Below are 13966 nucleotides of genomic sequence, written 5' to 3' on the forward strand. Positions count from 1 at the left end.
GCTGCCAGGAAATCTAATGCAAATATACCATTCTAGTATTTCTCTCTGCTCCTTATCACTTGCCACATACTCTTTTTGGCCTATCACAGAGTTAATCACAACTTTTCTGTAACTGTGCACCTGGTGGCCATTTAACATTTGATTTTACAGCTTGGCTGCCACCAGCTATCTTCCTTAATTCTATGGCATTATATTGAAGAAATCTGAGCTGTGTATCAAATAGCAAACAGACATTTTGTCCACAGTAAATTGAATTAATGATCAGACCATTAGAACTGTCATCAGTGGTGGAGATTGCAGCAACTACTGCTTCTTGGAGATGAAAAAAGTGATACCCCTTCTGTCCCCTCTGTTGTGTAACATACTCCTTCCAAAGCTATCCACCTTCAACCTCACAATCCCCTTCTTACAGTTTCATGTTCTGTGAGTTCTTTGAGTTTTCGCTCCAGAGGTGAATGTCCTCATGATAGCTGGTTCCTGACCAAGCTTTGAACGCATGATGATCTGGTTTGCGATCACTCTGAGGTGTCTATAACTCTTCAACAAACTGCTCTACCACTGCTCTTTTACATAACTTTATTCATAACATGATACAGACATATACTCCAGCCTACCAATGCAATGTGATGTGGATGAGCTGCAGCTGGTAACAACACAACACCCAGCTGGCAGAAAGGTTCCATTTTTATTCTGTATAGGCAGCTGTATTTGCAGCTGACAACTGGCATGTGCAGATTCAGCAGATGCGGGAATGTGCATACAGTGCTAGAGGGTGAATGTTTGCATGATCAATTTCTGCACTCTTACAGGACACTTACAAAGCTGCTTTAAGGAATAATGACCAAAAGTTTCACAGAAGCCTTTCTGCACACCTTGACATGACTAGCACTGCTGGAGGAAAGGATGCAGGAGGGCTGTGAAGTTTGGAAGATAGAACAGAGGCAATGACTGAGCTGAGGCTAAGAAGGCAGGTCATGAGTCATGCCTGTATCGCTCAGCAAGTAAGACCTTTGCCCACAATAGCAATGTTCCAGGTTTGTGTCCAAGCATGGCACTCAAATTGCTAGGAAAGTTGTGTGCTGAAATTGATTTTTTCCACTTTACTTTCATGTGATGCTTATTGTTGCAGCTTTCAGCCCATTAAAACGAGCACAGCCTCCAAGAGTAAGGGAGCCAAAGAATATGCTTTCAAAGCCTCCGAAGAAGGGTGGACCAGGTTATCCCGATATTACATTTTCGCCATATCCAGAATACATGTGAGTAAAATAATCAACTAGCAGCAGCTACTGTGGCAAAGATAGCTGGTGGTTCTTTTATTAATAGTGTACCTAGTAGTCATTACTTTCATATTGCTTTGCAATATCTGATCATTCTGTTGCGAAATGTGCTTCGTAATAATTATTAAAAATTATGTTTTATGTTGAAACAAGTTTGCAATGATGTGGGTACACTTCCATTAATCAAAAAACACAGTATCCTGCATTTTATCAAACTAGAAGAAACTTTTGTCACACGCAAATAAATTAATGAAATCATGTAGATTGAAATGCCACCACAGTATTTTTCTGTTGTTCATAAGTAAAACTGCACAGTACCTTTTGATGTTTTCTTCTGCAAAGCTGCTTGCAACTTGTAGTAATATTTATGGCAGCAGAGCTGGTAAAAATTATTGGGCAACACTGCAATGTTTTACTCAGTAATGCCAGTAACTTGTTATATTTAAGATCAGCTCAAATAACTTCAGAAAAAAGAGAAAGAAGGTCATGACTTTTACGACAAATCGTCCCATTATGAAAACTAATACACTGATACACTGAACTAAAACAATAAAACATATACTTTAGTCTTTTCACAGGTGGTGAGCACTGCTTGCAGCATCTAAGGAGAATCGCTACAGTACAATGAGTTTGCTGCTTTTAATTGTGGCTTAGATGTAGTACTTTCTATCATCATACTTGGTCAACACAGTAGATCTTGAGCAATGTAATGCATGCTATAAGCCAGCATATGACCCTTCAAACTTGTCCACAAAAATATACAGGGTGGAGAAAAACTGTGTCATTAAATTTTAACCCTGGATAGCTGGTGACAGGAGGAAACAAAATTACTAGTGTTGTGTAGGTCGACAATGCATCATATTTAAACTAAGGAAGCTTGGCGCTACGGGCTCTGATTGGCTGTGGCATTTCCTTGTTGCCATTTGTTGGTTGACAGGCAGTGGTATGGTTCTCTGTTCATATACAAATGTACCTCGCCCCGTCACTGCTCCAAATTGATATGCACATGTGTCGAATAGGTCTTGCTGTTTGTCTACACCTCAAATCAGAGGCAGGCTATTGACACATAAGCCTCACTTTGGAGCACACACACATCACCTTTGATTGAGTCTTACAGTAAGCATGGCAACACAGTATTCGTTTGAAAAACAATGAGATGTGGTTTTTGTTTATGGACTAGCCAATGGTAATGCGCATGAAGCTTGTCGGTTGTATGAGGAACGGTATCCAGCAAGACACCACCCACACCCACAAACATTTACAGCAATTCACTGGTGACTTGACAAAATAGACTCAATTGCAGGATATCATGGTGATGCTGGAAGACCTCGAACATAACGGGATTTTGCATTTGAAGAGACTGTTCTCAAGCGCTTCGAGGAAGCACCTATGGCAAGTACTCAAGCAGTTGGACACAACAAGGGGGTCACTTATCACTTACTCTGGGAGGTTTTGAGGGATGATGGCCAGCACCCATTTAGTTTCCACCCTGTCCTAGACCTAAATCCTGTGGGAGACTATGAACATAGGCTAGGGTTTTGCCGGTGGTTTCTGTGACGTGTTGCACAAGAACCCAACTTCCCGCCTCTGTGTTGTTTACCAACAAGTGCATCTTCCATTGGGATGGTCTTTATAACACTTGAAATATTCATTACTGTGCAAGGGGAAATCCTCATGTCACGGATGTCCATGGACACCAGGAATGATTTTCACTTAAAATTTGGGCAGGCATTGCGGGTGGCCATCTGATTGGGTTGGTCCATCTACCTCCTTGACTTACTGGGGCAAATTACCTTCACTTTTTGCAAGAAACACTACCCAGTGTGCTGGAAGATGTTCCCCTGGACATACTGTTATGCAAGCGGTTGCACCATGATAGGTTGTCCACACATAACAGTCATGTTGTGCGCAGATATTTACATGAACTCTTTGACAGCCGGGTAATTGGCAGAGGTGCTTGTAGGACATGGCCCCGGCGATCACCAGACCCTATGCCACCAAACTTTTTCCTGTCAGGATTCTTCAAAGTTCTAGTTCACCCACCTGGATGCAAACCATCTAGAAATGAAGAGGAATTAATGGATTGCATTCAACATGTCACCAGTCACTTCAGGGCAATGCCAGGAATCTTTGAAAGAGTTTGGCGAAGCACCATTCAATGATACCAAGCTTGTGTCATGTCAGAGAGTCACCAATTCAAGCACCTACTTTAAGTAAGCAATGTCCTAGCTACAAAAAAGGCCGTTTTCAGTGCCAACACAATTTGTAAAAGACTTGAACTATCCCATGACCAAATGGCGTGCGTAGTGCCAAGTTTCCGTAGTTTAAAGATTGTGAATGTCGACCTACAAAACGTTAGCAATTTTGGCTCCTACTGGCACAAGCTATCCAGGGCTAAACTTTTGTAAACCTCGTTGGCACTGCCCATAATTACAATGTGATCATCCTTTTTCAGATTGTTTATTTTTATTATTAGGTTTTCGACTACAACACTTAATGTTACTCCAGGTTTAACTTTTGCAGAAACAGAATACTCTTAACATAGACTCTATGTAGAGCATAATGAAGGGGAGCTGATAGGTTTTTCTCATGGCTGTCTGCATATAGTAAGAACTTTTTCCTGTCCCCATCCGTTAGTAACTTTTTGTTTTGACTGTTATTGTTAGATTCATTGCATTTACTTTTGCCAAGACAGTTCGTTGAATTGAGTACTACATATTTACTCAGTGGTCTCTGTACACATACTGGTGTCTTTGATTACTGCCACAGGTCCATGTAAGCACAGGAGAATGTCTTCCATAGCACACTACTGCTCCTAGCAGCCTGTATCTGTGGCGTGCTGCATGTTTTGAGCCACCATTCACCCTGATGATGGCATTTGTGGAGATGACCGTTGAGCTACTGTAGCAAAAATGTGAATCATTGAGCCAACATGTTTCCAATTAAAGACAATCAAATCTTGATAGTCCCGTGCCCACTGCAATCATAATTGACAATGTCATTGGGTCAACATTTGAACACGTGGGGTTGGTCTACTGTGGAGATTAATGTTCAACAATGTATGTTGAACAGTGTGCTCCAAAATACTTGCACGTGCACCATCATTGTGCCTTTTTGGCATTGATGCCTCAGAACACCATCTATCCTACTTTGCAGACAAGCCTCTGAGCCCCACATTCTGTGAATAGTAATGAATGTCCTACCTTTCAGCACCTACTGGTAGTTTCAATGTCCTTCTGCTTCTTTCCATAGATGCTCACGTCAGTAGGTACATGAATTTTCGACCAGCTTCACTGTTTTTTAGACAGTCGTTCACAGGCGCTGGGTAATAATAATCTGCCCTTTGTCTAAGTCGTTTATCTCAATAGATTTCCCCATTTCAGCCCATATGTTTGCTAAGGTGATCCCCCATCTGTGTCTGCTCCGCTTAAATACTTAGGTTACCATGTCACATGCCCGTGGTGCCACTAGACAGCATACGATGTTCCAGTGGACAGTGGTCATAACGTTTTGGCTGATCAGTGTAAACAGCCATCTTCTTTTGATCATCTGAACCCAAATAGAATATTATCCTACTCACTATTCGGATTTCTAAAGGTTACTGTAATGTGAAAGCTGTCTACACAGTCTACACAAACAGTGAGAATATACTTAATTCATTAGACAATAAATTACAGGCTATTAGTATATATTGTGATCCATCAAGGGTATATGACTGTGTAAATCAAAATATCCTTTTAAGTATATTACATTATTATGGTGTAACAGGAAATGCTGCAAAATGGTTCAAATCCTATATCCCAGACAGTAAACAAAGAGTGTCAATAGAAAAATAGGCATGTATTAAGCAATCAGGGTTCATCCAGCTCAGAAAGAACAGCTGGGAAAGAATAACATTTGGCGTCCCCAATATATATATACCGGGTGATCAAAAAGTCAGTATAAATTTAAAAACTGAATAAATCACGGAATAATGTAGATAGAGAGGTACAAATTGACACACATGTTTGGGATGACATGGAGTTTTATTAGAACAAAAAAATACAAAAGTTCAAAAAATGCCTGACAGATGGCGCTTCATCTGATCAGAATAGCAATAATTAGCATAACAAAGTAACACAAGGCAAAGATGATATTCTTTAAACAATAGCTGTAGTCGAGGAATAATGTTGTGAACAGCACTGTAAAGCACGTCAGGAGTCATGGTGAGGCACTGGCATCAGATGTTGTCTTTCAGCATCCCTAGAGATGTCGGTCAATCACGATACATTTGCGACTTCAGGTAACCCCAAAGCCAATACTCGCATGGACTGAGGTCTGGGGACCTGGGAGGCCAAGCATGACGAAAGTGGTAGCTGAGCAAACAATCATCACCAAAAGACGCGCACAAGAGGTCTTTCACGTGGCCATATGTTGGACATTTTGTGAACTTTATTTTTTTTCCCCTAATAAAACCCCATGCCATTCGAAGCATGTGTGTCAATTTTTACCTCTCTATCTACATTATTCCGTGGTTTATGTATGTATATACATACAATATATATTTACATATATATACATACAATATATATTTCCCCCTAAGGTAAGTCTTTCTGCTCCCGGGATTGGAATGACTCCTTACCCTCTTCCTTAAAACCCACATCCTTTTGTCTTTCCCTCTCGTTCCCTCTTTCCTGATGAAGCCACCGTGGTTTGCGAAAGCTTGAAATTTGTGTGTGTGTTTGTGTTTGTTAGTGTCTCTATCAACATACCAACGCTTTCGTTTGGTAAGTTACAGCATCTTGATATATTGTAACCGTTTTTGAGACACTGTATATATATTGTGTCTCAAAAAACGGTTGATGTCCTCCGCTGTCTTACCAAACTTGTTGGCAACAATTAAATTGAAGGTTTTAGTTGCACGTCCATTGTTTCAGTTTAACATTCTATTTACTAGTACACAGTTGAACGTGTTTACAACGTGTACTTTCTAACAGAATTATCTTTTGGGCCACAGTGCAGAAGCAGTGAGGATGCTTAAACTAAAAAAAAAAAAAAAAAAAAAAATGTGGTTAGAATAATATTATTCAAACAGCAGAAAGAATCCTGTAGACCACTGTTCCAGAATCTGAATGTATTACCCCTCCCATGTCAGTACATACTGGACGCACTATGTTTCACCAAGAAAAATACTAGCAACTTAGATATAAACTCAAACTGGCACCAACATGATACAAGGTCAAAGAACTCTCTACGAGTAATTCCTCATTCAACAAAACTATACAGTAAAGGCGTCAATTATATGGGAATAAAACTCTACAATCATCTCCCAATAGCATTGAAGAAAATTACACAAGTGAAGGATTTTAAAGAAAAACAACGGTCACTCCTAATTAAACGCTGCCTCTACAGCATACAAGAATTCCTCGAAAACATCCTGCTATAAGGAACTGCTCTACAAAAACATCAGACAATGGATCCCAAACTATTGACCTTATGTTACATAACTGAATTTAAGTTTTATTGGTATAAATGCTAAATTCTGGTACAGAATAAAAATAAGACTTAAGTACATTACAGATGTGACATATATATGTAATCATTTTATAGATTCATAGACATGTACCTCTTCTTATAAATGCCTAATATGTATCAAATGACCTGTCCTAGATCATGATGTGCATTTCTGTACAATTTATGATTAAGAGGATCAAAATAAATAAATAAAACATGATGTGCGCCATGCCGCCAGACAAAAGAAATGTCGATCCTTGAACACTTACATAAGACAGAATTGTTTTATATTGTCGAGTTTGCGAGAAAAACGTTTCGTGCAATAAAAAGTTTCAAATAGACAAGCATGTCAAGACAAGTCTTCATATCGCAGCAATACAGAAGAAATGACCACACAGCAACAGCCTCTGACAACAGCGATTTGCAGTATCAGTGATTTGTCCAAAGGTAACAAAAAAACTCGGTTTAACATGGATCTATGTGAAACATTCATTGCAAGAAATAATCCTCCTCAGAAACTTACAAATCCTGTCGTCAAAAGCTTCTTGCGCAGATGTTGCTTAAATCAAAACATACCAGATGAATCAACATTGCATAAAAATTACATACCGACAATTCACGTAAATGTTCTGGAAGAAATACGCAATGAACTCAACGACAGCATTATCTGATTTCAGTTGACGAAACTGTACACACTTGTAGCAGTTACATTGCAAATTTACTTGTTGGTACCCTGAAAGAAGAGCCTTCATTCTATGTAACGGCCTACAAAGAACTCGACAAAGTAAATCATTCTACGATCGCCAGATTTGTGAATGAGGGTATAAGAAAAATATTTCCAGAATCTTTCGCAAATGAAAGTGTGTTTGTGTTTATTTCAGACGCTGTCCCCATATGATAAAAAGGGGAAAAGTGCCTCGAATATTTTATCCCAATTTGATCCATGTGACGTCCTTTGCTCATGGATTACTGCACGTGCATACAAAGTTGACACTCGTGGTGGCTGATGGGAGAGGCCGTAAAGGCATTTCCAATTTGCAACAATACATCGACTTCCATTCACACGTTCCATGTTTGTGAATGTAAATAAACTTATTTCATCCACAAAGAAAGTGTTTCTGAAGGCTTCTGCTCGCATCAAGACCTACAAAGAAAAACTAAAAAAGGTGCCTTTATCTCCTGAACCAGTGGCAACTCATTGGAGTACATGGGTCGAAGCTGTGTTGTTTTAAAGTGAACATTAGAGGAGTAGCATACGACTTCGATAGTGAAAAGGGCTTGGCAGTTTGCCAGCGCAAGGAAGAGTTTAATGATTCCGGTGTTAAAAAAGACATTGCTGTGATTAGCACTCATTTCTCCTTTATACCTATAAGTATTAAAAAGCTTGACCCAACGTTTGGCGTTGAATGAACCTATTCAGCTAATGAATACAATTATTCGAGTGAAAATGAAAAGTTTGATAACATTTTAAACAATAACCCAGGCCTTCAACCCTTGTTCCAAGTTGATATTTTTATCAATGGGACAGTTGAACTTTTACCAGAAACAAGTGCCAACTGACCTCAGATGGTGTAGAACGGACGATTAATTAAAAGTTAATGCTGTTCAAGAAATTCATGTCTGTATGTGTATTTTTGTATGTTGTTTTTTAAATAAAGTATAACGGAGCTTTTCAGCATGCCCCTCTGTGTGTGATATATCTCGAGACTCGAAGTTTGTCGTGTGCATATCGATTGCTTCGCTGCGACTCACTTGTATCGCATCCGCCTGTTACCGACAATAATAGCAAGAAGGAACAATTCTTGAAACACGGTGTGCGTCCCAATTTTGCAAATTTTTGGAAAATACTGTCAGAAAGGCCCCTTCCTAACTTCAACCAAAAAGTATTAAGAAAAAGATATGAGCGTTCTAAATGTTCCAAGCAATTGATATGCACAGGTTCGACTTTTAGATATAATGCACACAGTAACTACCATGTTTTTTATTATTATATCTTGCATATTTCAAAACTTTTCGTGCATTTTTAAGCATTTTTCAAAAATGGTTCAAATGGCTTTGAGCACTATGGGGCTTAACATCTATGGTCATCAGTCCCCTAGAACTTAGAACTACTTAAACCTAACTAACCTAAGGACATCACACAACACCCAGTGTTCATGAGGCAGAGAAAAAGCATTTTTCATTCATATTTGCATATATGTTTTAAGCTTTTTATGATGCATATAATTCGGTCTCTAGTGATATACAAATAAAAAGTTAGTGTACTACCGGTACTCTTACTCTCATTCCATAATGTCATATGTGATTATTTTCAATTCATCGAGTCATGCTTAAGTTTTCCAAGCACACAAACAAGCAATATGAATTATGTGTAGTGTTAACTCAAGGACGTCCTGCAGAGGGCTATCTAAGGAACTGGGAATACTAACTGCTGTTTCCCAACATATCTGTTCCTTAATGAAATTTGTCATTAAAAATATACCTTTTTTCTTCAAATTTGGATCTCAGTTAATGGAATCAGCACCAGAAATAAGAATATTTTTCACAAAGTTTTAAAGTCACTTACTTTGTTTCAAAAAAGTGCTCACTGTTCAACAATACTCATTTTCAGTAACATGTCAGCAGCCATAAAATTAACTAATAATAGAGTTCAGTTTGAGAGGAGTCTAAAGGGTTTATTGGTGCTCAACTCCTACTCCATAGATGAACTTCGCAGCACAAACGATTGATGCATGTATGTTATTAATAGTATCATATAATGTGGATATTGTTATCTGCTATTCCTGTTAGTCGTTTGTTTCCACTCCAGATTTCGCTAGTAATTATAACAATTTTTATCATTCACACACCCAGTCAAATACACAAACAAATAGCGATTGGTCACCCGTTCTGGTTTACTTGGCTCAGGTCTTACAGCCCTGTCCTCTTCTGTCTGTGGGGAAGTTTTCTATTTCTCGATGAGTTGGGAAATCCTCTGGCAAAGAACTTATGTGCACTGTGCGTGTATTCAAAAATCAACTTACGATTCGCTCATAAATCACCTTAGAATGTATTCAAAAATGTTTAAAAAACAACAGTGATGCATTTCAAAATCACGCTAATGATTGATAGACCAGCATGTCCTAGGCTCTTTGCGCAATAAGCTTTTTTTTCTTCAAGAGTATGAATTTTCCACCCCCTGAAATTGCCAACCAGGACAGATACTCTGGTTTGCCCCTGCCATAGACCCGGGCCTGTTAAACACCATTTTTTCTCTGGCCCAGCGAGAAACATGAGGTTTAGAATTGAATTGATCCAAACTTCCTGCAGTAAAGACAATATCAGGCTGAGTACATGTGGAGATATAGACATCTACATCCACATGGATACTCTGCAAATCACATTTAAGTGCCTGGCAGAGGGTCATCGAACCACCTTCACAATTCTTTATTTTTCCAATCTCGTATAGCGAGCGGAAAGAATGAACAGCTATATCTTTCTGTACGAACTATGATTTCCCTTATTTTATCGTGGCGATCGTTCCTCCCTATGTAGGTCGGTGTCAACAAAATAGTTTCGCTTTCAGAGGAGAAAGTTGGTGATTGGAATTTCATGGGAAGGTTACTCTGCAACGAAAAATGCATTTCTTTCAATGATGTCCAGCCCAAATCCTGTATCATTTCTGTGACACTCTCTCCCATATTTCGCTAGAACACAAAATGTGCTACCTTTCTTTGAACTTTTTCGATGTACTCTGGCAGTCCTATCTGGTAAGTTTCCCGCACCACACAGCAGTATTCCAAAAAAGGACGGACAAGTGTAGTGTAGGCAGTCTCCTTAGTAGGTATGTTACATTTTCTAAGTATCCTGTCAATAAAACGCAGTCTTTCGTTAGCCTTCCCTACAACATTTTCGATGTGTTTCTTCCAATTTAAGTTGTTTGTAATTATAATACCTAGGTATTTAGTTGAATTTACAGCTTTTATATTAGGCTTATATATCATGTTACTGAAGTTTAACGAGTTCCTTTTAGCACTCATGTGGATGACCTCACACTTTTCGTTATTTAGGGTTAACTGCCTCTTATCGCACCATACATATATCTTTTCTAAATCGTTTTGTAGTTTGTGTTGATCTTCTGATGACTTTATTAGCCGATAAACGACAGCGTCATCTGAAAACAACGCAAGACGGCTGCTCAGATTGTCTCCCAAATCGTTTATAACGATAAGGAACAGCAGAGGGCCTACAACACTACATTGGGGAACGCCAGAAATCACTTCTGTCTTACTCTATGACTTTCAGACCTTTACTACATACTGTGACCTCTCTGATAGGAAATCACAAATCCAGTCACATAACTGAGATGGTATTCCATAAGCACGCAATTTCACTACAAGGCGCTTGTGTATTAAAGTGTCAAAAGCCTTCCGGAAGTCCAGAAATAAGGAATTGATCTTAAATCCCTTGTCAATAGCACCACACACTTCATGTGAATAAAGAGCTAGTTGTGTTTCACAGGAACGATGTTTTCTAAACCCATGTTGACTGCGTATCAATACACCGTTTTCTTCGAGATAATTCATAATGTTCAAACATAATGTATGTTCCAAAATCCTGCTGCATATCGACGTTAACGATATGGGCCCGCAATTTAGTGGATTACTCCTACTATCTTTCTTGAATATTTGTGTGAACTGTGCAACTTTCCAGTCTTTGGGTATCGTTCTTTCGTTGAGCGAACGGTTGTATATTATTGTTAAGTATGGAGCTAATGCATCAGCGTACTCCGAAATTAACCTAATTGACATACAGTCTGGACCAGGAGACTTGCTTTTTATCAAGTGATTTAAGTTGTTTCACTTCTCTGGGGATATTTACGTCTACGTTACTCATTTTGGCGATTCGAATTCTGAAATATTTACTTCGTCTTCTTTTGTGAAAGCATTTCGAAAGGCTGTGTTTAGTAACTCTGTGTTGGCAGCACTGTCTTCGATAGTATCTCCATTGCTATCGCACAGGGAAGGCATTACTGTTTCTTGCCGCGAACATACTTCACATAGGATCAGAATCTCTGTGGATTTTTTGCAAGGTTTCGATACAAAGTTTCGTTGTGGAAGTTGCTATAAGCATCTCGCATTGAAGTCTGCGCTAAATTTCGAGATTCTGTAAAAGATCGCCGTATTGGACATTTTGGGTCTGTTTAAATTTGGCACGTTTGTTTTGTTATTTCTGCAACAGTGATCTAATCCGTTTTGTGAACTGAGGAGGATCAGCTCCATCATTTGTTAACTTATTTGATATAAATCTCTCAGTTGCTGCCGATTCTATTTCTTGGAACTTAAGCCACATCTGGTCTACACTTATTAATTTGGAATGAGTGGAGATTGTCTCTCAAGAAGGCGTCAAGTTAATTTTTATCTGTTTTTTTGAATAGGTATGTTTTTCCCTTATTCTGCGAGGATTTCTGGATTACAATATTTAGTCTCGGTATGACAAACCGGTGTTCACTAATCCCTGAATCAGTTTTGATGCTCATTCTTAACTCAGGATTACTTGTTGCTAAGAGGTCAAGTTTACTATTCGCGTGGACTCATGAACTAACTGCTCGAAATAATTTTCAGAGAATGTGTTAAGCACAATTTCGGATTATATTTTATGCGTACCTCCAGAATTAAACATGTATTTTCGCCAACATATCGAGTGTAAATTAAAGTCACCACCAACTATTATCGTATGAGTCGGGTACGTGTTTGAAATCAAACTCAAGTTTTCTTTCACTCTTTCAGCAACTGTATCTTCTGAATTGGGAAGTCGGTAAAAGAATCCAATTATTATTTTATTCCGGTTACCAACAGTGAGCTCTGCCCATACTAACTCATAGCAAGTATCTACTTCAATTTCGCGACAAGTTAGACCACTTCTGACAGCAACAAACACTCCACCGCCAACCGTGTTTAACCTATCCTTTCGGAACACCGTTAGGCTCAAAAATGGTTCAAATGGCTCTGAGCACTATGGGACTTAACATCTATGGTCATCAGTCCCCTAGAGCTTAGAACTACTTAAACCTAGCTAACCTAAGGACATCACACAACACCTAGTCATCTCGAACCGTTAGGTTCTTTGCAAAAATTTTGGCTGAGCTTGTATCCGGCTTTAGCCAGCTTTCAGTGCCAATAACGACTTGAGCATCAGTGTTTTCTATTAGCGGTTGGAGCTCTGATACTTTTCCAACACAGTTACGAGAATTTACAATTGTTATACAAATGGTTCCTGTATCTACATTCTTCTTGTGTTCAGCCTGCACCCTTTGTGACTGAAACCCTTCTTGTGTTTTCCTGAGACCATTTAACCTAAAAAACAGCCCAGTCCATGCTACACAGCCCCTGTTACCCGTGTAGCCACCTCTTGTGTATAGTGGATACCTGACCTATTCAGCGGAACCCGAAACCCAACCACCCTTTGGCGCAAGTTGAGGAATCTGCAGCTTACACGGTCGCAGAACAGTCTGTGCCTCTGATTCAGACCCTTCATTCTGGCTCTGTACCAGAGGTCCGCAGTTGGTCCTGTTGACTATGCTGCAAATGGTCTGCTGTGCTTTCATCTTGCAGGCAAGAGTGGCAGCCTTTACCACTTCTGTTAGCTGCTCGAAACCATAGAGAATCTCTTTCGATCTAAAGTGACACACATCACTGGTACCAACATGAGCAACCACCTGCAGTTGGCTGCACGCTGTGCTCTTCATGGCATCTGGAAGACCCTTTCCTCATCTGTAATGACTCCACAAAGCATGCACATGAAGTACCCATTGGTTTTCTTACCCTTCTTGTGAGCCAAAACCCTAAGGGGCCCATAACGCACCTTACGTTGGATCTCCTAACTACCAATAATCCCACCCTCTGTGATTGCCCAGATCTTGCAAGCATTATGTGCGGCCGCCTCGGAAGTCTTTCACTGCCTGCTTCACCCTGGGGCGACCTTCTACTCGACCACAGGCGAGGGGTCAGCCTCAGTGCGAGCAGTAACTGGGTTGGCCAGTGGTGAGGACCGATCAGAGGACTCTGACATGCTGAATGTCCCTTGGGTCCCCACGACTGGCCCACAAGAGTGGTGCCCATCCATTGCAGCCTCAAGGTGTGTAATTGAAGCCATCACAGTCTGAAGCTAAGAGCAAAGTGTCACCATCTCGGCTCACATCCTCACACAACGATCGC

At 39.8% G+C, this 13966-nt stretch overlaps 1 protein-coding gene across 1 annotated transcript in view; it reads left to right on the plus strand.

Annotated features, from left to right (window-relative positions):
• The window catches only part of LOC126277935 (UPF0602 protein C4orf47 homolog), a 138861-nt gene that overhangs the window by 73212 nt on the left and 51683 nt on the right, over positions 1 to 13966 (plus strand). The window contains exon 5 of the mRNA XM_049977520.1: positions 1130 to 1256. Within this exon, the coding sequence (XP_049833477.1) occupies positions 1130 to 1256 (127 nt within the window). The remainder of the gene's footprint in view (positions 1 to 1129; positions 1257 to 13966) is intronic.

The sequence above is a fragment of the Schistocerca gregaria genome, chromosome 1 (assembly GCF_023897955.1).
Source record: "Schistocerca gregaria isolate iqSchGreg1 chromosome 1, iqSchGreg1.2, whole genome shotgun sequence".
NCBI lineage: Eukaryota > Metazoa > Arthropoda > Insecta > Orthoptera > Acrididae > Schistocerca > Schistocerca gregaria.